General features: G+C 38.0%; 3 protein-coding genes across 3 annotated transcripts; 1 reads left to right on the forward strand and 2 right to left on the reverse strand.

Annotated features, from left to right (window-relative positions):
- Positions 1–49: 49 nt before the first annotated feature.
- On the reverse strand, positions 50–3,490 carry si:ch211-139n6.3 (GTPase IMAP family member 8). Its single transcript, XM_052116801.1, has 7 exons — positions 3,437–3,490; positions 2,524–3,136; positions 2,316–2,392; positions 1,550–2,143; positions 591–716; positions 244–407; positions 50–58 (listed from the first exon to the last, which is right to left on the reverse strand). The coding sequence occupies exons 1-7, from the start codon at positions 3,444–3,446 to the stop codon at positions 50–52; spliced, it is 1,593 nt and encodes a 530-aa protein (XP_051972761.1). The 5' UTR covers positions 3,447–3,490.
- Positions 3,491–4,524: 1,034 nt separating this feature from the next.
- LOC127636258 (GTPase IMAP family member 7-like) lies at positions 4,525–6,036 on the forward strand. Its single transcript, XM_052116701.1, has 2 exons — positions 4,525–4,590; positions 4,779–6,036. Exons 1-2 carry the CDS (start codon positions 4,545–4,547, stop codon positions 5,531–5,533), a joined length of 801 nt encoding a protein of 266 aa, XP_051972661.1. The 5' UTR covers positions 4,525–4,544; the 3' UTR covers positions 5,534–6,036.
- A 4,686-nt stretch (positions 6,037–10,722) lies between these two features.
- On the reverse strand, positions 10,723–13,046 carry LOC127636257 (GTPase IMAP family member 8-like). Its single transcript, XM_052116700.1, has 4 exons — positions 12,940–13,046; positions 12,117–12,672; positions 11,951–12,018; positions 10,723–11,879 (listed from the first exon to the last, which is right to left on the reverse strand). The coding sequence occupies exons 1-4, from the start codon at positions 12,947–12,949 to the stop codon at positions 11,230–11,232; spliced, it is 1,284 nt and encodes a 427-aa protein (XP_051972660.1). The 5' UTR covers positions 12,950–13,046; the 3' UTR covers positions 10,723–11,229.
- Between the last annotated feature and the right edge of the window lie 13,067 nt (positions 13,047–26,113).

The following is a 26,113-nucleotide window of genomic DNA, read 5'->3' on the forward strand; positions in this document are numbered from 1 at the left end:
GCTTTGTGTTGGCATTAGCCCAACAGGATTCTCTCCAAGCAGTATATTCTCACAAGACCTACAGGGAACAGAAGAGTTACTGATATATGCTTTTTTCTTTATATTAGTTTAACTCTTAAAGCACAATATGTCCTACCTTTCTTGGTCAGATTTAAATGTATGAATCTTTTGCATGCTTTCCATGTGTCCCATCAGTTGTTTGATCAGCTCTGTATTTTTCATGTCTTTTTTGACAACACAAACTCGGGTTCCACACTCATCCAAAATCTGTCTGTAGAAATCATTATTGAAGGTCACCTTAGAAGAGTCCATTGAAGAGTGTTTTTTCTCCCCGTTAACCAGCACAATTGTGTTTTCAACCATTTTCTTTCCAAACTTCTCCTTCAGTTGGGTGAACATCTCCTTCTCTTCTGGAGACACCTTTTTTCATGCAGTACCAGGAGGAACACACGTGGACCTGAGTATGATGGCTGCATCTCTTCAATAAGATCAGCTTCTGGATCTGAGTTTGATTTATAGAAAAGGTCTGGAGTGTTAATAATACAGATCATCTGACCAGCTACGTTTCCTTCAGCCTTCTCACAAATTACCTTTTCTAATTGGAAACTGATTTTTCTCAAGAATGGTGTTCCCTATCAGACATTTGTCATGGCTGTTCTTTCCCAGCAACACCACTGTGATCTTGTAGTCACCTCCAGATGGCTGGATGTTCTCCTCTAAGAAAAATGAAAATATTTAAATGCTTTGAAAACATATAACATGCAAAATTTTGGTAATCAAACAAGGCAAGTCCATTTCTTTTTCTCAAAGCATTTAGGACTATACATTTCTAACTTTGCAGGACAAAGTTTCTTGTCATTTAACGGACATCTGAAATGATCTAGTTACTATCTATTTACTGCGGTGATAATTCCACTAGGATATGTTCAAAGGTCTCCTTTTTTGAGATTGAACCTGCAACATTTGATTTAGCAGATTAGAACTTGACACTATGCCACTCATTTCCTCTTAGTAGGAATGCACCAGCTTAATTTGAAAAGAGATGCATCTACAAGAAAAGTCAAGAAAAATCTGCTGACTAAGTTAAAGAATAATTTTAAATATATTTTTCAAAATTAATCATAAATTCAATTCCTAATGCATTACCCTGAAGCAAACAAACACACATGAGGATGTGGTTGTTGGAAATGTGTAAACAACATTTCAAACCCCATTATCAAAGCTTCATCAAAAAATGCCAAAGATAATACTTTGCCTGACTAAATGAGACATAACAAGAGACTAATTTAGACTGCCTTATCTACAAGTAAGAAAAAACTAAATCAACATTTGAAATTCATCACATTATTTTAGAGGGCAAAATCTGTATAACATACCGTTGTTATTTTCTGACATCATTGAAATGTCAGGTTTCTCCTTCTTTGGTGTAGAGGTATGAGCTCTAAAGAATAAAATAACAATTCATTATAGATTTTGAAGGAGAGAGAGAGATTTGTAGTCATGCATGTAGGATATTGTTATTGATTTAAGATCAACAGTTATATCTCACCTCTCTTCACCAGAGGCAAAGTTGCTTGATTCATGAGCCTGCTTCTCCTGCATTTCCCCCAATATTCCATCATCTGTTTGATTAGCTCAGTGTCTTTTATATCTTGTTTCATTTTGTGAACACAAATTCTCTTTCCACACTCATCCAGAACTCTTCTGAGGTTCTCATCAGCTTGGTCAAATGGCTGTCCGGATCTTTTCTCTTCACTGTTAACCAGCACAACAATTGTGCTTTCCACCATTTTATTTCCAAACTTCTCTTTCAGCTGGAAGAACATCTCCAACTTTTTTTGAGACATCTTTTTTTCCTGCAGTACCAAGAGGAACATGCGTGCACCTGGGTACGATGGCTTTAGCTCCTCAATAATGTCAGCTTGTGAATCTGAATTTGATTTATGGAAAATGTCTGGAGTGATAATAATGCAGAACTTCTGACCAGCTATGTTTTCTTCAGCCTTCTCACAAGTGGTCTTTTCTGATTTGAAATGCCTGTTTCCAAGAATGGTGTTCCCTATCAGACATTTGTCATGGATTTTCTTTCCCAGCAACACCACTGTGATCTTGTAGTCACCTCCAGACGACTGGATGTTTTCCCCTAAGAAAAAGTAAAACAATTCAAAGCTTTGAAATCATAAAATGTACATAATGTAGGTAAACAAAACAGGGCAAGTCCATTTCTTTTAATGCTTTTTAATGCACAGGTAAGGAATAAATCAACATGTTAACTTTATTACATTAATTTAGAAGGCAAACCCTGTATGATTTACCTTTGTTTTTTTCTGACACTGTTGACACTTGAGGTACTTCCTTCATTAGTTTTATGGTATCAACTTCCTCATATAGACTATAGAATAAATGAACATGTTACAGATTAAACAATCTAGTATTAGTTTGAAAATAATTACATTTGATGAAATGTATGGAGATCATTGTTAATGTTTTACGTTCAGTTCTCATGTAGGCTATATGTCTTACTTTTCTTCACCAGATGGTTGATAAGTCAAGTTGATTGATTCATGAGCCTGCTTCTCCTGCATTTCCCCCCAATATTCCATTACCTGTGGGATTAACTCAGTGTCTTCTGTGTCTCGATTCTTGTTATGAACACAAATTCTCTTTCCACACTGATCCAGGACTTCTTTGAGGTTCTCATCTGCTTGACTATATGGCTGTCTAGATCTTTTTTCTTCACTAGTAACCAGTACAACTATTGTGCTTTCTACCATTTTACTTCCAAATCTCTCTTTCAGCTGGGTGAACATCTCTGTTTCTTCCTTTGAAAGCTTGTAATCCTGTAGTACCAGGAGGAACATACGTTGACCTGTGTATGATGGCTTCATTTCCTCCATAGTGTTAGCTTCTGGATCACAGCTTGGTCTTTGAATAAGGTCTGGAGTGCTAATAATGCAGAAATTCTGACCAGCCACTTTTCCCTCAACCCTCACAAATGTGTTGCTTGCAGCCTTAAAATGGTCTTCCTTGAGAATGGCATTCCCTATCGTGCACTTTTCATTGCTGTTTATTCCCAGCAGCACCATAGTGTTCAGATTGTCACCTCCAACAGACTGTTGGACCTTTGCATTCTCCCCTATAACAAATAAAAACAATTATTCTCAGTTTTGAAATCTAGTGAAATGAAAGCTGGCCTTTGCATGGCTTAGAGTACAAATGTGAAGAATCTGAAACATTATCAAAAACCAATGACCTTGAGAAAGAATGATAGAATACATTCTGTAGTCTTGCTATAATTTTTACAGTAGAGCTTGAGTTGCAGGTTGATAAAGGTGTCAGATTTTTCCATTGATCATTGTTCTCGTAAGTCTGGAAAAACACCAATAGGCAGTTTATCACAAAGGAAAAAACATTGCAAAAAGCACATAAAACTTACTCTGTGACATGTTGAGTTTCTCCAGTTCTCTAGACAGGACAGATCTTGAGTAAATGAAAGAGAAAATCAACTTGTCTTAAGTACATGGGAAAATGGGCTTGGCCAAAATATGTTAAGTATGTGCTTGGCTTTGTTGCAGGTTCTCAGTTGATTTGAATGTATTTTCTTGCATTTACTTTAATTAATGCACATTCCTGGTCTTGTTGTGCACAATTCAATACATTGGCCCATGTACCACTTTCAGTCGTGAATCTGCTTCATTCTCTCCATATCATTTAATAATAATAATGAAATCTGTAGTTAAATGAAAATACAGTAATTTCTAAATGTTTCTTTGCTATCAACCACCACAAAAATTGTGTTTGCACTATTGGTTGTGCGAACATGACCATCTATATCTGGGAGGGCTGTTTATCTTTCAGGACCAGGAGAAACACACAAATCAGTGAAGTTATGAATATAATGACTTCATCTCTGCTATACTGTCACTTTCTGAATTTATTCTTGGTCAGTGGAAAAGTACTTTAGTATTATAGAATGGCTTTTTCTGCATTCTCCCTAGAGCTTTTTCAAATGTACACTTTCCTGTCTGGTAGCAGCTCCATCCAAAAATAGTATTTCCTATCAGACTCTTTATCTGTGTTGTTTTTCCCAGCAGCACTGTGTTTACAGTCTCATCAACACTTGAGCATTTTTCGTTCTCTCAAGCAGGACTAAAACAGTTTCTTCATTATGAAATTTCTGTGAAAAATGTTCACATATGTTTCAAGTCACTGGTAGAGAATTATCAGAAAGTTATGCCATGATTTTCCAGCCACCCAAATTCAGTGTAAGAACACCATTTTAAAAGGCAGATAATAAAACCAAGTTTCCAATTAAGGTTGTACTTGGCAAGTTGAAATTCCAGTCTGTTAGGCTATCAGGTTTCTAGAAACTCCTCTGGTTGTTATCTGATGATAAATAAAAGTGAAACTAAAAGCTAACTCTGTACATTTAATTAAAAAAAAAAACTAAACAGTGCAGGGGCGTCACAAGAAAAGCTGGTACTAATACAGTCACACAACCATATTGATTCAGTCGTTGTTGAGGCAAACGGTTGCTGGAGGAAATGGCTTGTGGATGGTGCTGTTGTTCCAGATTATTCTCCTCTCAAAGTGAGTTGTGTGATAAAACTTTTTACTTTGACTGATTGCCTAGCTAGGTTTCTTATAAACTGGTTAAATACATTTTTATGTTCTGCTGATTCAGTAAAAGTTACACAGTGTTCAAAATACTTTGTGAGTAAATGGACAACTGAAACACTTGTAAATGATTCAATGTTCACCTTTCTTTTTTCATTTAGTTGCGTTGAACGATCAAACACTTCGTATAGTAATGATTGGAAAAACAGGAGTGGGAAAAAGCGCTGTGGGAAACACCATCCTTTGTAGAAATGCTTTTAAGTCAACCCCTTCTGCAAATTCTGTCACTGACTTGTGCCAAAAAAAAATGGTACATGTCCAAAGAGACATTTATGTGATTGACACACCTGGAATCTTGGACACTAGCAAACCATCAGATCTCATAAAAAAAGAAATTGTACGATGCATTCAGGTATCAGCACCAGGCCCTCATGTGTTCCTGCTGGTGATACAGATTGGCCGTTTCACAACAGAGGAGAAAAATTCTGTCAAAGCTCTGCAAGAACTCTTTGGTGAAGAAGCTTCCAAATACATGATAGTGGTCTTCACCCACGCAGATTCCCTCAGGGGTCAATCAATAGAAAACTATGTACAAAATGGTCACTCGGAACTCCGTAAACTGATCCAGAGCTGTGGTTCTAGATATGTTGCCTTTGATAACAATAAAATGACAGATCGAGCTCAAGTAAAGAAGTTAATTCAGAAAATTGATGAAATGGTGGCAGCCAATGGGGGAGGCTGCTTCACTCAGGAAATGTATGAAGAAGCTGAAGAGAAAATTGAGCAACAGAACATGGAGAGAGAGGCGGCAGAGCTTCTGGAGTATGAATTTAGCTTTCTTGGGATTCTTGATGAAAGAGTCATTTTGTTCCAACAAATACTGTTGGAAGTTTATAATGCAGACATTTATCGTTGAACAAGAGACTTAAATGTGAAACCATGGGCCTATATTTTACATTTAATATACTTGTTTATGTGATTTTGTACAGAATATACATTTAATTTCAATGTAGCATTATTACAGCTGAACATTGGGAGGGAGATGACAAAACTTCGGAAGTATTCCTATAGTGGTACAACAATTGTAATTTGAAAATTGTTTAATTTGACCTTGTAACACATAGCAAAATGAGAACATTTAGAAGTTTGATGCAGTCATGTGATGTGTACACAACTGAATGTCTCATGACTGATTGCATTTATTTATGCATAAATATATGTGAAAAAAGTGCAGTACAAACTTATATAGTGAAGGTATAGTTGATTTTATGACTAATGTGTTGTGATTATCTGTATAATACTCTTTCTTTGCCATTCCTTCTCCCTGAAGGTTACACACTTAAATATTTACTCATGTATGTATATAAATATAACAGTTCACAATATAAATTTATTTTAATTTGATCAGAAACAGTGGGAGCACACCACGTATAATTTGTCAAAAAGAGAACAGCTAACATGCAATGTAAAAATTAAAGTACAAATGTTCTACACTAAAAATAAGAAGTCTGAAAGTTTGTTTAATGAATTTGGACACTATTTTTAAATTATTTTCAGATAGCATTTTACAAAGAAAAGCTGACAATCATTTACCTCTTACTATCTATTAACAGAACAAAGCACATCTCTTTCTTGAACATCATTAATGATCATTATTAGAGGGGGAAGTATAATTATTTTTTTTTTTAAGTTTACAAGTTGATTTTCTATAATTACATCTTCCGTGTACAGTTAAGCCTTACCAGCTAACTTTGTGATTCACTGACATAGAATGCATAAACATTCTATATTATCATCAAAGATACAGACATAGAATCTGATATCATCAGTGATTCTCAGATGTGAAATCCCCTCAAATAACTATAATACATGTGATTATTGCGATTAATCTGGTTAATAAATCGGCATATGTAATTGATTTGATTAAATTTTTTTATCAATTGACAGCCCTAATTGAAAGGCATCTCACTAAGTTTTGGGACTGACCTAGTCTCTTTTAAAAGTGGTGCGAGATGCATGACAATGGTATTTGATGTCTGTCTAGAGCATGTTAATATAGATTGTTTTTTTAAATAGTCCAGATGGGCACAAGAAGATGCCTTGTGTAAGTCCTCTTTGGTGTGCTGGAATAGTAGGAATATCTGTACTGCCTTCACTTCACCTTCCGATGCCAGTGGGTGGGCCAAGAGTGTGATGCTATAAAAGTAGGCATTAACATCTTGCTGTGGAGGCGACCATACGTTATTGAGCCCCCGTGTAAGGTCACAAAGTCGCGGAAGTAGATATTGAGGTGATATTGATTTTTGCAGCTTGGCTTCAATAAATGCTTTTTTGCAATTTGTAATTTGTATTCTGAAATTTACAGTATGTTTTTGTAGTTCAATGAACACATAAATGTCAAAAGATTAAGTAAATTGTATTGCTCATGCCATGACCCCTTTAATAATCGTGCAAGGTCATTTCATATTTTATTTCAGTTAATTGTGAAGCCCTACTCATTGTTATATCTTGTTATGTGGATTTAAAACAGCATTATCACTTGAGGTGGTTATCTTTTGACATACTCAATTCAACAATTTCACAGAAAAGAAAATTTACAATTAACAGAACACATCAGGCACTTTTTTTCTGCAGTAACAAAGTAAAAATGAGGACAGGTGATACTTTTTTATAGTGAAAGGGATTGTATGTTTTTTTGTGAAAGGGGTGGATCAGAGACAAATGCAGTCTTTACAGTGCAGTTTAGTGATTTTTAATGTTGATTATTTCTGGCACAATAAACCCAGATACTTGTCCAAGTGAAATCAAATAGTTAATGGCTAATTTTCAGATACAGTATCTTTGACCATGAGCACATGCCACATTTAGCTGTAAAGGGCACCTTTTACTGCCCGAAACCGGCTTCCTCGCTCCTCCGCTCTTACTAACCTCGATGGTGGAGCGGCCCCAGACAGCTTCCGCCTTGCATGCCATGGCCACTCCTGCAACCAACACCAGGCCAAGGCACTTCAAAACTTGCACTTGGGCAACTTGGGCACTTACACTCAGAAGCGCCGGCACTCGAACGGGCGATGGCCACCCTTGTGGTCCAGAAACGTAATCTATGGACTGGACCTGGTCGAAATACGGGAGGTAGACAAAGCACGCTTTCTCGAACGCCCCCGTCAACCAGCTCCGTCCATTCAGTGGCACCGTTGACGACTCCGCCCAGCAGTCCTCAGCGGTGAAGAAGAAGACAGAGGCCATTTCACACATCCTGCCCTGCAACAAACCTGCCGCCATGGGCCATGCCCCGTCTGCTCGCCGAGGGCGTCCTCCTGCGGCAAAAAAAAAAAAAACGCGCTGCTCCACTTCAACCAAGATTGGGCCCAGCTCTCAGCCCCAGCGTCGAGCACCCCGCAGGAAGTGCACGCCCCCCCCCGTTTCACGGACCCCTTCGAGGACCGGAAGGCTCCCAAGCTCTCCTGAGATGGACGATCCAGAGATCGAGACGTTTGCTCCGGAGTTGGTAAACAGACCCCCGGTGGAGGGCCGGGAATAGAACCTTCAGTTAAAGGTATTTTTTGCACGTTTGCCAAATCCCTGCACGTGGAAATCGCTACTCTCTTACTCAAAGATGCGATAGAGCCTGTCCCTCCAACCGAGATGAAGAAGGGTTTCTACAGCCCTTACTTCATCGTACCCAAGAAAGGCAGTGGCTTACGACCGATCTTGAACTTGCGAGTTTTCAACCGGGCTTTGCACAAACTCCCGTTCAAAATGCTCACGCAAAAACACATCTTAACTTGCGTCCGCCATCTAGATTGGTTTTCAGCGGTAGACCTGAAGGACGCGTACTTCCACGTCTCAATTCTGCCTCAACACCGACCCTTCCTACGGTTCGCGTTCGATGGCCAGGTGTATCAGTACTAAGTCATACTCAATTACCTCGACGACTGGATCATTCTGGCCCACTCCCGAGACTTACTATGCGCTCACAGAGACCAGGTGCTCAGGCACCTCAGCTGTTTGGGGCTTCAGGTCAACTGGGAAAAGAGCAAGCTCGCTCCGGTTCAGAGCATCTCTTTTCTCGGCATGGAGTTAGACTCAGTCTCAATGTCAGCACGTCTCACCAACGAGCGTGCGCAGTCGGTGATGAAATGCCTTGCCAACTTCAGGCCGGGCACAGCAGTCCCTTTAAAACTTTTCCAGAGGCTCCTGGGGCATATGGTATCCTCCAGTTGATGCATATGAGACCGCTTCAGCACTGGCTTCAGACTCAAGTCCTGAGACAAGCATGGCGCCGTGGCACGCACCGTGTGATGATCACCCCCGCCTGCCGTCAAACATTCAAACCCTGGACAGACCTCTGCTTTCTGCGGGCAGGAGTACCCTTGCAGCAGGTGTCCCGACACGTCCTGGTCACGACCGACACCTCCAGATTGGATTGGGGCACCGTGTACAACAGGCACACAGCTGCGGGCCACTGCGCTGGCACATCAATTTCCTACAGTTGCTGACAGTTTTCTTTCCCCTGCGAAAGTTTCTCGAGACAAACATGTCCTAATCAGGTCAGACAGCACCACCGCAGTAGCGTACATAAATCGTCACGGCGGCGTACGCTCCCGCCACATGTCACAACTCGCCCGCCATCTCCTCAAGTTGCTGAGCGCCACTCACATCCCCGGCAACCTCAATGTGGTAGCGGACGCGCTGTCACGACAACGCTTGCCCGGTGGAGAGTGGAGGCTTCACCCCCAGTCGGTCCAGCTGATTTGGGAATGATTTGGCAAGCCCCAGGTAGACCCACGTCTCACTTAGGCAGGTCTAGCTGCCCTCCGGTCGCCGTGTTGTGGCAACTCCCCCCTCCTTGATGCTGGATCTATCACCGCGCCATTTTCCCACATGTGACCTAAGAGGCCATGTGATGTATTTCGCCACTTTTACTTCCCCCTTCCTGGGCAGGTGTGGTCTCCGCAGTGTGTTTTCCCCCTGAAAGAATAGGAAACTGGGTAAGACCCCCTTCCCACGATGCGTGTAAGGGCCCCAGCCGTTTGGCTCTATGCGAGAAACATAGAGAGAAAAGAGGCCCGGCTAGGCTCGGCCCGTTCCCAGGTTAGCAAGCGTCACCTTGTTCCCCTGTTTAGGGTAACCAGAAGGATTACAACAACTTTTATGGGGCATTGTGGAAGGGTACGTGCAGTCTGACACAGCTGGTCACCTTTGCACATAAAGTACCTGCCCGCTCCTGTGTCAGCAGTACACGTACACGGCATGGCGTGATTTAAATTGGACCCCTAGTGTCGCTTTTCGACACAGTGTTGTGATCACCCTCACTAAAAAAGCCCCATACCCCTAACTGCTGTTGTTAAGTCCAATTTCTTATTCTCCTTAACTTGTTGAGTCAAAACTGTTTCCTGCTCAATTTTTTGTTTCTTAATTACAGTTTGAAACATTTTACATTGTTCCATTTGAATAACAAATTCTCTCTGCTCTTCAAAAGTAAAAATTGTAGAGGGTGACATGGAAAAAGGTGAGTTTTCCAACTCAGCAGGCAAAACCCCTTGGTCTAGAAGAACAGACCTAACTATAATCCTGATCCCCTCTTTTAAACGTGTATCCTTGGTAGTTATGCCAACAAGATAGTGTGACAGCTACATCCAATTGTTTTTTGGACAGTTTGTTTAAAAAAATAAACTATCTATTTAATCGGCCTGGCTGATATACCTGTTACTGTTCTACATTCAATGCAATACACAAGAGAAAAAAAGGAAAAAATTCTTTAAGATGTTTCACAGAAGGAAGAAATTCTTTAAGATGTTTCACAGAAGGAAGAAATCCTTTAAGATGTTTCTCAGAAGGAAGATATTCATTAATTATAGTCCTATTACTGTTTACATTCTTATGACATGAAACATAAAGTATGCAGACTTGTACGAATACATTCTCCACATTTTTACCTTTTACAACAGTAAAATGGCATTTTGATATGCACGTGAAATTTTTTTCAAGTAATGTGTCCCAGAACAAATAAAAAAAAGTTAAACAGTTTCTTTTATTTCAGTTTTTTTTATTTCTATTATTATAAAAATAATACATGCATGAGCTTTATAAAGAAAACACAAAATATTAAAATGTTACACAAACGATTAAAGGCGCACTGAGTGATTTTTTTCCCCAACAAAAAGTTTAAATGCTGAAGACATTAATTGTAATTTGTAATTTATGCAGGAAATCATGACCACTCACATTAAAATAAAGACTCCAGTCATATCAGTAATCTTATAAAACCTGTTTTATCCTACATGGAGAGGGTCCGCACATGGGGCTGCCATGTTAGAATCACTGCCAGGTTAGAATCACAATGGCTGACTGTGAATACTACATTTCTACCACAGCATCTGAAACGGAAAACTATTTATATTAAATGATGCTGCATCCAAGCCGCTAGCTGTCGGTTCAAGTCCAAATGACACAAATACAAAAGTTACTGAGTGCACCTTAAGTATATTCATTTGACTGTAGAAAATGTAAGTTTTATTTTTTGTTTTAAATAAAACTACAAGCACATGACAGGAGACATTGAATTAGTTATGAACAATGGCACAATTATCAGAGGAATATGTGATAATTCTACTGGATTCTGCAATCTTTTTTTTGTGATTCCTTATACAGGTAGTATTGTTCTATGTCAGTATTTCCATTTTGCCACATCATATTCAAAATCATCTCTAGTAGTCTCTTCACCTGGGCATCGTTGCGATCATTGTTGTTAATTGCATGACATCTTGACCCACAGGTTCTAATAAGCTCCTGCAGTTGGGTGTTGGTGTTTTTTATGTACTCTGATAAAGTTTTTCCTCGTAGTTTCTCTTTGCCAGTGAACAGAATTATGGTTTCTCTTAATACTGACTCACCAAACACCCTCTGTATGTTATGTAATATCTCTCTCTCTCCATCTGTGAATCGTCCAAGCTCCATGACCAGTAAATACACATCAGGCCCTGGCTGAGCAAGATCTTTGCACTTCTTTATGTGCTCCTTTTGGTTTTTCATGTCTTCATCAAAAAAATCTGGGGTGTCTATGACACTGATATTTATGCCAAAAACTGTTTCTTTTGCCATCTGGCACTTTTGTGTGACTGGCAGAGAACTGGCATAAGAGTCAAAATGTTGCCTTTTCAGGATTGTGTTTCCTGTAGCACTCTTCCCAGATCCTGTCTGTCCGAGCAGCACAACAGTCATGTTGTTTTTCTTTTCTGTTCTGCCTGCAGCTTGGACCTCTCCTTAAACAAAGTATAAATAATATAATATAATATAATATAATATAATATAATATACAGTATATTGTTACCTTTGATACGCTCTTGTATCAATGCTTGTGGTATAATCTCCCACTCTTCAACTGTGTCCATATGTGATCTTTGGTTAAACAGATAACAGGCTAGATCAAGGTCTTCATACAATAAAAATCTGTCCAAACTCAGACGAAAGAGGTAAATGCAGATGTTTAGTCTTACCTTTCATGCTTGGGTACAGGCATCTCAGGCACACTTTTCCAACATTTTGTAATTTTTTTGATCAAGTCACTTTGCTTTGAGTTTTTGTTAAAATAACACACTTTCCTTTTATATTGATAGAGAATACTTCCCAAGTTCTCATCACTTCCGTTTTTTGGCTGTGCTGATTTATCATTTTTACTGCTGACCAAAACTACAACCAAGTTTTCTTCAAATTTCTTTCCGAATTTCTCCTTAAGTAATGTAAAGGTGTCCAAATCGCTCTGAGAAACCTGGTCACGCTGCAGGACAAATGCATTTATGCATGGCTGCCTTGATGATGTCTCCGTGTACCTCTGAATCGTTATGGATTGTTTCTGAGAATCTTGGATATAAATAACAGTAACCCATTTGTCCCCTATCTCAAATGATATCTCTTCATGTGTGGACTGTTCTGGCTGGAAATGGTCAAACTCAAGAATTTTATTTCCCACCAGACTCTTACACCTGCTGTTTGTCCCCAGCAGAAAGATTATGAAGCCATCATCACCATAAAGCTCCTTAGTGTCGATATGTCCTGTAATAAAGTCCACAAAAGCATTGTAAAACACTCTCAGCATTTTATAGTATGATCTGCTATAGCTGTAACTTCAAGACTGAACTGTAAACTCTTCAGATTTTTTCAAAATGTTGCTAAAAATAGTGCTACATTTACATGTAACACTAGACAAACATTTTATCCAAAGTGAATCACAGTGCATTCAAAGTATACATTTGTAGTTTAACACTCCTTTTTCCCACAAAAACATTTATCTTATGTCAATTTAAAAGCATAAACACTTACCACTTGACATACTGAAATCAACACACAAACAGAAAATCAAATTTACACAATTAACAGATGACAGACAACGTCAGGGACATTTCATTCTTTAAGAGTCTTGAGTAACTGCAGTAACTGAAAGTGAAAATTAGGTTATGTACTTTTTATTTTTATGGTGAAAGGGGTTGGATCACAAACACTAAGTCAAGAGTCTTTATTGTGCAAGAGTAGTCACTTTGAATGTAGCCTATTTTTGGCACACTGAGCATTGAGATCTTTGCCCATGTGAGATCAGATTGGGATGTTAGAAGTTAATTTGCAGTTATCTTTTATCATGAACATATGCCTCATTTTAGAGCTGATTGGCCTTACATTTTGCACAGTGGTGACTCGAAAAACTGAAAAAAGGAGTGTTTATAATTATAATTATGCAAAAACAAACAAACAAAGGTACCTACAGGGGGAGGAGTGTTATTTATTATGGTTTTTAGGAGTGGTTTGACATGCCTGGAACATTGGACACCTGTAAAAGAAGAGAGCACATCAACAGGAAAATGTGAGATGCATCCAACAACAGCACCGGTCATACAAACTGTAATACAAAGTAGGCTAATACACACTGATTGTTTCACTACAGGGCTGAAATAAGCTATGAGCTAAAAACAAATGCATTTTAATTAATCAAGATTTTAAAACAACTTTAGCCTAATATGAAGAAGTTATGCAATACTGAAATGTGGTTTGCAAGTTTATATACACACACACACAATTGTTGACACACACACACACACACACACACACACACACACACACGTATATATATATATATATATATATATATATATATATATATATATATATATTAAATGTTTTGAAATTAGTTTTGTAGACAAAAATATAATCGAGCCACCTTATTCATTTATTTAATTATAAAACAAATGTAATAAATAAAAAGGATTTGAAATTGATGACTTTCACCAAATAATAAAGAAAAGCAGTCAATAAGTGCCCAACATAGATGTGAACTCCTTCAATACTGTTTTTAAAGCATCCCAGGGTGATACCTCAAGAAGTTGGTTGAGAAAATGTCAAGAGTACATTTCGGCAAAGGGTGACTATTTTGAAGATGCTAAAATATAACAGTTTTTAATTATTTTGGATTTTGTTTAGTCACAACATAATTCCCATTGTTCCATTTATGTTATTCCATAGTTTTGATGACTTTACTATTATTCTAAATGCGAAAAAAATTATATATATATATATATATATATATATATATATATATATATATATATATATGGTAACACTTTATTTTATATATATATATATATATATATATATAACAAAGAATAAGTGTTTCAAAACTTTTGACCAGTAGTGAACCGATATTAATGAACGCCATGGGACTATAACAAAGTACAGTTACAGTAAATACTGTAAGCATGAAACTTCATTACCAAAAAAAGCTTGCTAGATTTACTGTTTTGGCTACACTGACACAGAAATAGGCCTATCGTCAAACTCTGGAAAAAGGGTCCATTATATAGGCTTCTGTAGAAAATCTTTTCTAGGCCACTGATATAATTGGAGCCTTCCTTTTAGTCTTATGTACTGTAAGTGTTTTTTTTTTACTTTTTTTTTTTACTTTTTAAAAAGCTTGATTCATTTATTTTTTGGAGAAAATATTTTTTAAATGGAAAAATACTTTGGGAACCTTTAGGTAATCAGCACATTCTTTGTCGATTAATTTAGTCTGTTAGTATGCAGAGTGCTCGTGGCGGTTTACATTTCTTCAAGAGAGCAACATCTCTGACTGATCGCCTCAGCCTTTGACTGACTAAAAAGTTTACATTTTGACAGACAACATTTTAAACACAGTGTATACAGTCAAAACTTACCTATGCATATGTTTAATTTAATAGCAAATTTTGGACATTTATGTAATTTAATTTAATCGTACTGGTAATTAATCGTCATATTCGTGAAACAGACAATTAATCATCATAGAAGAATTTCTTTTTATATATATATAAACATGGTGTCTAATTTAAATGAGGCCCTGTGAGAGATTAGTTAGCACCACATACTTTAGCTCTTGAGTGAAAATTGTGGGTCGGGTAGTGTCAATCCAGCAAATTTTTGCCAATCACTTCTGGAGAGGCAGGCCTTTGCTCGGTTTGTGAACCGTTGTCAATTAAACCCTGGCTGGGGGTGAAGAGCATTATGTATGCTGTTTCTCACAATTCAATTTATTATTTACTGCAGTTTTAAGAGCACAAAATTATTTACAAGAGCACAACACTAACCTCTGAATTTTTCTCTCAAAGTGCACCAGATGGAAGTATTTAACTTTAAAATGGATTCAATTTTCCTACGGGGGAGCATGCCGCCCAACCCCCTAGAGGTTCGGAGGTCTCACAAAATCCAGTTGGAAACACTGGTATGTATACAATTTCCCACGAAATCCGTCCCTACAGTGCTAAAATATTTCAAATATAATACCGTTATTACAGGTTTATTTATAGTGTATCTGGGTTAAGACATGATTTGGAAGATGGATTTTTGTTGCACTCTCTCATTAATAACTTTGTTATTTTTTAACAAAAAAGTTAAATAGTGTAGCTTTAACAAAATTTGTTTACATGAACTAACAGTGAACAATACTTAAGCATGTATTAATCTAAGTTAATGTTAATTTCAACATATACTAATACATTTTTTAAATCAAAAGTTAGTTAATTAGATTATTAACAACCAATCATAGCTGAGCTCATATCACTGTGCTGAAAACAAGGAGGAGAACATCTTGGTTACTTACTTAACCTCAGTTCCCTGAGGCGAAGGGAACAAGACATTGCATAGCTACGCATATGAAGCGTACCTTCATACAAGACCTAGTTGAAATCTCTCTATAATAATGGCAACATTCTAATTTTGGCTATGGTGTTGGAGCCCCCTGCCTGTTTTGGCGTGAAACTGTATGCTTTAAAAACAGGTGCACAGACACCTTTTTCAGTTTGAGTCTTGTAGTGCGGCTAGCATTCGCAATGTCTCGTTCCCTTCATCTCAGGCCGCAGTCATGTGGGACGGCGACCAACATGAGTATGCCACAATGAGTGATCCTCGTGTTGGTCAGGAGGAGAGCACTCATAACGAATATACAGTATGAACTATAGTCTCATAGGATGAATTAACTCCTTATGAACCCTGTCGGGAAGGGAGTTTATTTATAATGAAAGTGCTTGCAACTTTATGGTAAATTATAACAGCCTGACTGCCGGCAGTTGTGCAAATAATGGCGAGCCCATACTTAAAGGGTAAAATTGTGTGTATAATATACATACATATATATACGTATATACACAATAAATGGCAAGTGCCCTAAACAGAAAATAGATGTTACGTCTAGGTTGTAAAACCTTGCGAATGTGTTTTGAGAGGACCATCCTGCTGCAAAACATATGTCTTGTAATGATACACCATTCGTCCATGCCCATGCCTCTAGTTGAGTGTGCTTTAACACCAATTGGGCAAGTCTTACTCTGCAACTCATAAGCCAGTGTAATTGCATCGACAATCCAGTAAGAGAGCCATTGCTTGGAGACGGACATACATTTTGTGCATCCTCCATAGCATATAAAGAGCTGATCAGACAGACTGAACTGGAAAGTATGTCCAACATATGCATATAGTGCCCACACAGGGCATAACAATGCAATGATTGTTCCTCATCTGAATTAAATGGACGAGGGTAGAAGGCCTGAAGGTGAACCACCTGTGCTTAGACGGGTGTAGTTAGAACCTTGGGTACACAGCATTTCCTGGGTTTGACAGTGGCTCTTGAAAGACCAGGGCCAAACTCCAGACATGAATTGTCGACTGATAGTGAATGCAGGTCACAGACCTGTTTTACTGAGGCCAGAGCCAGCAGTAGTGCGGACTTAACGTAGTCCAAAGGCTCAAAGGGGGGCCCTGCGAGAGCATTTGGGACTAAAGTTAAGTCCCAAGTTGGGGCTGTAGCCAGCCGAGGTGGGTTTAATTGTCTTGCTCCATAAAGGAACTTTTATGATTAAATCATTGTTAAATAATTTTGTCATCCAATGTATTTAATTTATTGATCTGCATTCCCCATCTCGATATGGCTCAGCTGAGGGAAGAAAGAAATGACACAGACACCCAATGGTATCAAATCCTTCTTCAAAGTTTATTGTTCAGCATTCTGTTATATGGTCCAGAAAAACCACATTCCACTTGACCCCCACCAATTAAATAGTTCTTTACCTTATATGGGGGTGACATACATGTTTGAGCTATGTGTGTTACGTGAGAGTAGAGACAAGAAACACATTCCTAAAGAACACATCATTTGAACAAGGAGCAGCTTTGCTTTGTGATGAAACAGCAAGCTACATCACCCAGAGAAGTTGTTGAGAAGCATTAATTATTTCACATTGCCCACTTTGATCCTGAAAGGATCATGTAGCCTTCTCAACCAACTTCAGTATTAAGTATACACACATAATGGAGCATGGCGATATTATGCCTGTTTATCATCACATTCAACTTTTTCATTAATAATTGTAGCAAACATGGGCCAAATAATAACATAAGTACCCGCACCTTCATAACAGAAACATCTTCCTGTAACATTACCATAAAACATAAACCATCATACATTATTTCTAGGAATTGGAATTACACTTGTGACTCCTTGCTGTTGTGTTGATACTGAACGGTCATAGGCAAGCACGACTGCCTGCCATATGCAGAGTGTCAGTAGGAATGTCTTCACGTTGACTGTTCCGTGTCCCTCCTCGGGTCCTCCTAATTCGCAGATTCCCGGTTGGTTCAGCTCCTCCAGTGCTTTCACCGTTCACCTTGAATCAATAAGGCCATCCTCTGGAGCAAGCTTCATGCGGCTTGCGTGGATCCACTGTGGTTAAAGGTCAGTTAGCACCCCCGCTCTGGTCACCGGCAGTAGGGTAGTTGGGCCCACTTTGGTTCACCTAACTTTGTTGGTTTCAGACACTTCACCAGAACCTGCTGATTTGGAACAAATGGATGAATAGTGCTTTCTGCAGGCAGAGGGAGAGAGAGAGATATCACCATTTATGCCATTTAATATTTTAATGAGGGAATCCACATATTCTGCAATCACACCTCCTTGTCACCTGTGGAGAGAAAGCCAGCACGGCCTTTGACCCAAGGGGTCGGGAAAGGCTTACCCATTAGTATTTCAAATGGAGAGATTAACAACAGAGGATGGTGACAGTCAGCCGAATCTCTGTATTATTTATTTTGCCAAATTTTCACCATTTTATCATTTTACCTCACACACAGGAAAGCTTCGGTCCATTTAGAATTGCAGTTCCGGGTGTTGTAATGAGTCATGCTTCATAGGCTTGTGCCTGTTGTTCTGTGCGCATATTAGACATAAGACATAAGACATAAATTTGACTGCATTTTGTACCCCATTTATGCAATAAGTTTGATTTCACTTAATTTGAGGCCCAATGTTGTCAGATTCAGATGGATTTACCTGTAACAATTTAATGTCATTGTCTTTTTACCAGTGTTGATTGTATTATGGAAAGTCTTATCAGCTTAACAGATTAAAGTGCAACAAGAATTTTGTTTTTTAGTGACTGGTTAAGTGCTCATGGAAAAGATGTGTTTTAAGTCTTTTGAAGACAGAGAGTGAGTCATCTTCACGGATGGTGTTGGGGAGGACATTCCATCATGATGAAACTGAAAGTGCGGGAAAGTGTTTTGCTGCCTCTTTGTGTTGGTACAACATGGCGACATTCCTTAGCCAACCGCAGGCTTCTGGTTGGCATGTAGATCTGCAGAAATGATTTTGCGGGCATAGGTGCACTGCGAGCGCCTTATCCACTAGGGGCATCGCCAAGTAGCCCCTGGCCGCCCCACCATCGAGGGTAGTGAGAGTGGGGAGCTGAAAGATCGGGACTGGTCAGTGAAAGGTGCCTCCCACGACCTTGTCAGCTCCTCATGCACCTCCAAGAAGAAAGGAACTGGGACAGGACATGGCTGTGAGCGGTGCCACGAGCCCAGAAACCAATCGTCGAGCCACAAGTGTTCAGGAGAGAGCGGAGGGTTCCACTCCACTCTCGGAGGTTTCCACATCTGCGTCATCTCCTCGCAATGTGGAGATGACGCATCCACGAAGGATGTCTCTGCGTGGGCAGCACCCAAGCAGGAGAGACAGCGATCGTGGCTGTCTTAAGGCGAGAGATAACGACCGCACCCAGAAATAACACACAAATAGGCATCTTTAAAAAGACGCGTCTTTAAAAATATGTTTTGTTATGTGCCGCTCTTTTTACAATATACTCTTAGTTTTGGAAAAATACTCTTTTAGAATATATTCTGGTTTCTGCCGAAGCACCCATGGGCGATCTCTGCAGTGCACCAGTGCACCAAGGGTATATGCAAATATTGATCTTTAGTATTCATTAAATGCAAACAACTCTGGGAAAAAAGTAAGAATATGTGAGTATGGACCCAAATACACCACTGGTGCAGACCAACATGAAATCAAAAGACTGTTTGTCACAGGGCACTGACTTTTAAGTCATGTAGTATGCACTTAGCTTAAGTAAAATAGGTCAAATAAACATGCAAGATTTCATCATCACAAATTAAAAGTACAGTTTAAATCAACTTAAACTAATTCAACATAGAGGAAAGTGTTTGAAGAAAAAAAAAAAAGAGAAAGAGAGTCTAAGTTCAATTTAGTCTCCAGTGACATCTGTGGTTTACAAATGATGTAATTTTGTGTTAAAATATTTTGTGACCAATCAACACTTTCCCTTCACCATGTTATTTATCTAACACCATTTATAACTCTCCAGAGAGTCTATTAGCACTTAAAGACCTTTGGTATTGGTAGTGATGTCTCATTAAACTTGCTTTTAAAGCCTAACAATCGAAGGTGTTAGATAAACAGACTTATTCTGATGCAACCAGAGCTGTTACACCAATTTCCCTTGGGAGTGGGTCACTCAACATTACCCCAAAACACTTAAAACTTCTCCAAACTTCGAATAGAACAAATAAAAGTGTAATAAGATATGGAGAAAGATCATTACATTTCACATTGACACATATAGAGTTTCTATGGTCAGTGAAGTACTGTGATAAAAAGATGTTTTAATAAATGCATAAACAGCCAGGCATTACATAGACAGGCATTTTCTTCTGCGTGTATACTTCAGGAAGGGGGAAGGAATGGTTGGTGTTGATGCCACTTATCTCCAGACTGATCCTGACCCATGATGCACATACAAATTTTGACTTTGTCCTTTCATGTTCAGCTCCTTCATTAACTGTTCTGAGCAAAACGTTGCTGAACCCCCAGGGTCTTTAACAGACTTTACTTGTACTGGTAGTACTGACATTACACACTTCACATTACCATCCCCTGTATGTCCACAAGTTTGGGCAGAAACTAGGCTGCTCCTTTTTTCCGTAACCTCCACCTTTGAATTGTCAGATGATGCCTTACGATGTATGTGTAAGATTGTGGGATGTGCATGATCACAAACAAACAAGGCGGTTGTCACATTCCTTGCTTATATGTTCTGACTTCAAACAACTGAAACAGATTCCTTTCTCTTTCAAGAAGTTGATCTACTCTCATTGTGACTTCTTGAGAACATAACACTTTTCTAGTACATGATTGCCTTGACAGAACAAACAAGTCTTTTTTCCACTGGGCTTGTGCGCAGAACAATTCCCCTGTTGTAATGTTGAGTCTTTAACCGGAACTGAGGCAACAACATTTGTGGCAAAACTGTTTCCTCTATGTGTCTTACTAGTTTTAACTGCACCTTGTTGTTTATCTTGAATGTATCCAAATACAGAATACATCTTTCAGTAAACTCCACAACATATGAGAAGTTGGCTTTACATCGGTTCAGTTCCAGTATCTCACAAGGCTTTTTTCTCCAATGTTCTCTCAGCTTGAAGGGTAACTTTATCACAGCAGTTCTCAAACAATGAATATGCATGCAAACCTTGTGCATCCTCAATCTTTATCATGGACCAGGCTAAGGCTTTCTCCATGTATGCAAATCATTACCAAAGTGTTCCTTCAGAAGACTTTTGGACCTCTTGTTGTACCTCCTTCTGGGGCTAAATGCTGGCAACTTCAAACCAATTCTCTAGGTTGCCTTGTGATGAACTGCTCAACAAAATACAAGCAATCCCTATTATTGAGAGTTGTTTTCTCAATACCATGCTCAAAAGCTCTGATGAATGGTATATAGTGAAGTGGATCACCATCGAAAACTGGAATATTTATTTTGGGAAGAGCGTAAGGTTGAGGTTGCTGTAAAATATATGCTGTTAATTCCTCCTGCCTTTTCAGAATCTCATACAGGGGTTCACCTTGAGATGGAAGAGGGTTTGTAGCTTGAGATATTGTTATATTGCCACATTAATTTTGTGCAGAATAATACAAGTCATGTTGTAGGTAAGTACTATTTCCTTGTTGGATGTTCAATCCATTTGTCTGTTGCACTTATGCTGATTGTGATGTAATGATGCAATGATGCAAGATGCTCCAGCTGTATCCTTTGGTGTGTCTCACTAGCACATGTTCAGTAGCTCAATGATTCAGTACTTTTGACCTTGTGGAATCAAGAATTCCATTTCCTGTCATATCTTTTGAGTTTTGATCCTCTGTCAATCTTTTTCCTTTAGAACATTTACTGCCGGTTCATAAACCTTTGCTATGATTGTCAGATGTACTCATAAAGGCAATATTTGCAGTAGATGCTGCAATTTCAGAAGATGGAACAGCTGTAACATATTCTTTCTCAATCTCCTCAACCTGCTGTGCTTCAATGGTGTGTAGCTTTTAGCGCGGTTTCCAGAAGCTAAATGATCACTTAATCATAGGCTTCTCACTAATAGCACATATACATACATATATATATATATATATATATATATATATATATATATATATATAGATATACACATATATAGCAAAATTTTACAATAAGGTTTATTATGTTACCATAAGTAAATGTTATTAAGTATGTTAATAGTATTAATATTGCCTTATTATAATTCACAAATATAGTATTGTTCATTGCAAGCACATGTTGATGATAATGCTGATGTTGACATCCACTACTTTTAATGTTAAATATTTATTAGTATATGTAGAGATTGTAATTAAGCAACATTAATAAATGCTGTAAAGTTTAATAAATGCTGTTTTGCATTACTTAATTTTAAGACATACAACCTTATTACAAAGTGTAACCAAACATATAATATGTTTAAATTTTTTTAATAAAGTGTATAATGACTAGGTCCGTTCACAGTGAAGCATGTATATTTATGGTTGACACTATATCCATCTGTATTTCTCTCTTAGGGTTTGCTCACACTTGGCAGGGTTGGTTCGATTAAAACGAACTCTGGTGCGATTGCTCTGTTAGTTTATTTGAACAAATGTGAATGCTGCCATCCGAACCTTGGTGTGCACCAAACAAGCGGACCGAGACCCCCTGAATAGATGGCCTCGGTCTGCTTCCAATGATCTCTGGTGGGGTTCGACTGATATATGAATGCAGCATGGACCAAAGATATCTAAACAGACCAAGTTAAGGGTCAGTGTTTAACAAAGAACTGTAAGATTAATGACTAATGTCTTTGAAGTTCATCCTAGATTGACTGCAGAAGTTCACATAGATGCATTGTCCTGTGTTAGTCGGCTGATGAAGGGTTTTGTTGGCAATTCATTGATAGTCTATGTATTCCATTATAAGAATAACCCTGTAATCACTAAATCTTAATTTAGTTGGCCAAGTTGTAATTTGAGTCGCCCCCACTCCCCCCAAAGAACTATATTTTCTAAAAAAAAAAAAATTTTATTTCATTTTATTTCATTTTACTGGGCAATAAATAATAAAACCTATTATTTGCGTTTTCAAATTATAACAATATTTAAGTTGACTGGGTTCCAGAAAAGTGGAATTATATCTTATTACAACAAAAGTGAACAAAAAAATAGATCTGAACCTTTTAAGCCCAGATACAAGTTTAAAAAGAACTTGGAAATATGCAAGGAGAACAGGATTATTTTCTACAGTACTTGACTGTCACTGAAGTTACTGTTAATTTTGTTGCTGCACTATCCAGTAGACTAGTAAAGTCAACTATATATATATATATATATATATATATATATATATATATATATATATATATATATATATAAAAAGTTAGAGGTATGTTTCTTGTCATATAATAGCATAAACCTGAACATTTCCTCACAGTGAGGTTTAGATATTCTGAACTGATTCAGAAAAACAACAAAACTGGAATCGGATCCAGATCGATATTGGCATCAGCTGATAATGATAGTTTAGGTATCGGAATCGAAATAGGACAGAACAAGTGGTATTGATACATTCCTAACCAAAACAAAACACTGAACTGCTGGTTTTCTTAAAAAGAGTACCATTTTCACTTGCTTTTTGTATCAATGTTAATGCCAATACTAGTAAATAGTAGAAATTGTGCAAGTAAACTATAAAAATGTATGACTAATATATATATATATATCACAGAGCTTATAAGAACAGGAAAACAGAAGAGTATGTTTTCTCAATGCTTTTGTAAATCAATGGCAAATTAAATCAACAGAAACTTTAATGGCAATCTATAAAAATGTCCATCAGAGATGTTGTTGGCTCAAATATTTTAAGAGTTAGGATGTGTTTTAATTAGGGCTGTCGATTTAACGCAATTAATTTAATAAAAATTAACGCAATTAAATCGCCATGCCCAGGGGCGAGTGTACGTGGTGGCCAGGGGCCCCCTGAAATTCGATTGCCCACCCCAGGTGCCCCCCCTATAAGATGTCTTGTGATTGGTTAATTTTACGCCAATCAGTTTATAGACTCTACTGAAGTTCGTGATTCAAAGAAGTGCAGTGCCAGAGAAACAACGGTCGTCGCGGACTTGGACTTTTACTTTATCAAGTGTGGGAAGTCAAGACACCAAACAAAGAGCTGGTAGGTAACCTTTATGTATAGTTTAATATGTTTGTATGGTTTTCTCAGATCAATGTTTTTACCCCGTCAGGCTCTGCTCGCGTTGGTCGTGGTTGATTTCAATCCAATGTTCAGTCAAAGTTTAACAAAACACAATAAAAGTAAAATACACTGGGTGCTATCAAAGAATAAACACTGTCATGGTGATTTGCATATTTTGTATCAGTTTATTTTGTGACAGTGATGTAGCGAATCAGCTCTATATTCTTCCACCATTAGGTAGCGAATCAGCTCTATGAAATATTAATAATCAATCATAACTTGTTATAATCAATTATGAATATTTGGATCAGTTAATCGGGTTAACTTGATGTAGCTACATTAACATTACAACCAAATACTCGGTTCATCCCGTGAACACTCAATTTTGGTTATTAATTAATTAATTAATAGAAATGTACATTTCGGGGCAAGGGAAATGTCTTTCTTACTAAGTATTAAGAGCAAGTAGTCAAAATCTATGATTAGTGACTTTAGATATGAGCTTGAGACACAGACAACTTTACATGTGACATGAACAAGACTTTATTAACTAGACTAAACATTTAAACTACTCTAACATACATATACATACATTCATACAGTTTACCAAGGGAAAGAGGGCTGAAGCGGAATACAGGAAGGCAAGAAGTTATAGCATTGTTTGAAGTTCAGCAGATCAACAGCCTGAGCAAACCATCATATTAGTTCTGACACGCCCTTTTTAGAAAGGGGTGAGGATACTTAATGTATCAAATAATGAGACTAAGTTTGATACTTGCATGTCCCATTTGAATTAAACTGTCCTGATGCAATTTGTTGAGGCTCCAGTTGATCTTTTATGATGTTGTCTTGATGAGAGAGAGAACCAGTGGGAGTCAGAGACAAGGCCGTAGCCTGGCACACGCTTGGGAGTCCTTGGGGCCTTCTAGTTTGGCATCATCTTCATTAGGACTTCTCCGGAAGGCCCAAGAGAGTAAGAGAGCACAAGGCTCAGAGAACCAGAAAACAAGAGATAAGAGATAAGAGCTAAGAGAGAGGGCTAAGAGAGGGCTAAGGAAGTGGGCGCAGTAGTTTTATACCCTTAGGAAACATGTCCCACCTCTTATTGGCTCGACCAATGAGAAGGGTTTGAGTTCTAGGCGGGAATTTGGTTTATTGCTCTTTGTTGTAAAATTGCCCATTGCATGTGCAAGAAAGAAAATAGGAAATATACTTGTAATACTAATATGTTGTTGTTATCGACATATCATGTACACAGTCATTTCAATCTTCAAAATACCAAGTTATAGAGACCAAATATGCCACACATATGATTTTGGTTAACCATAGTATGCAAAGTCTGAAACATTAACCCATTAGTTTGCAAGAAAACATAGATCAAGCACATTTAAGGGAAAATGTGAGATGGCACATTAGATACATGTCAATATTTATCACATGGATATATAGAATATATATATAGGATTAACAGGGTTCATTTCTCTTTCTCAGTAAGAGAATGAAGTGAGGGTCAGCACTTCTCTGAACATTCCTTTGGAGGTCGTAAAATTCTCCTTCCATTGGGACAGGAGAATGATTCCTTTGTCAAGGCTCATTTGCATGTTTATGACAGTAAGAGATTTTGGGCTGAATGACTCAAAAGATAGTAAAACATCGCGTAATATCATTCTACAGAGATCTTATATTCGAATTCAGCTCGGACAAATCGTAAGGTTTAATTTGATACCAAGAAAGGTATATTTGGTACCTTTAAAAGTGGGTTTAACATTCTTACACTCAGGCTATTAAATATAAAGCCTCTTATTAGATATAATGAGTTCTCCTACACTACTAAACAATTCTACTAATTTTGATCTACACCAAAATACATAGCACACAGGGATTACAACATATTTCATTAAAACTAAGCCCTTTTAGGCTTTATAAGAAAGACACATTTTTACGTTCAAAAGTTTCCCCCTTCCGGTCCACACGATAAGCACGTGGTGAGCATGCGGATGTCACATGCGGTTCTCTGTCAATGGTTCATTGTCTCTTTGTCAATACATTTATTGTGCTTGTGGAGACTAGTTGGCGCTATTTCAGTAATTAGGGGAGTTTCAACAGTAAGTTCTTGT

This window comes from Xyrauchen texanus, chromosome 44, assembly GCF_025860055.1.
Source record: "Xyrauchen texanus isolate HMW12.3.18 chromosome 44, RBS_HiC_50CHRs, whole genome shotgun sequence".
In the NCBI taxonomy this organism is placed as follows: Eukaryota; Metazoa; Chordata; class Actinopteri; order Cypriniformes; family Catostomidae; genus Xyrauchen; species Xyrauchen texanus.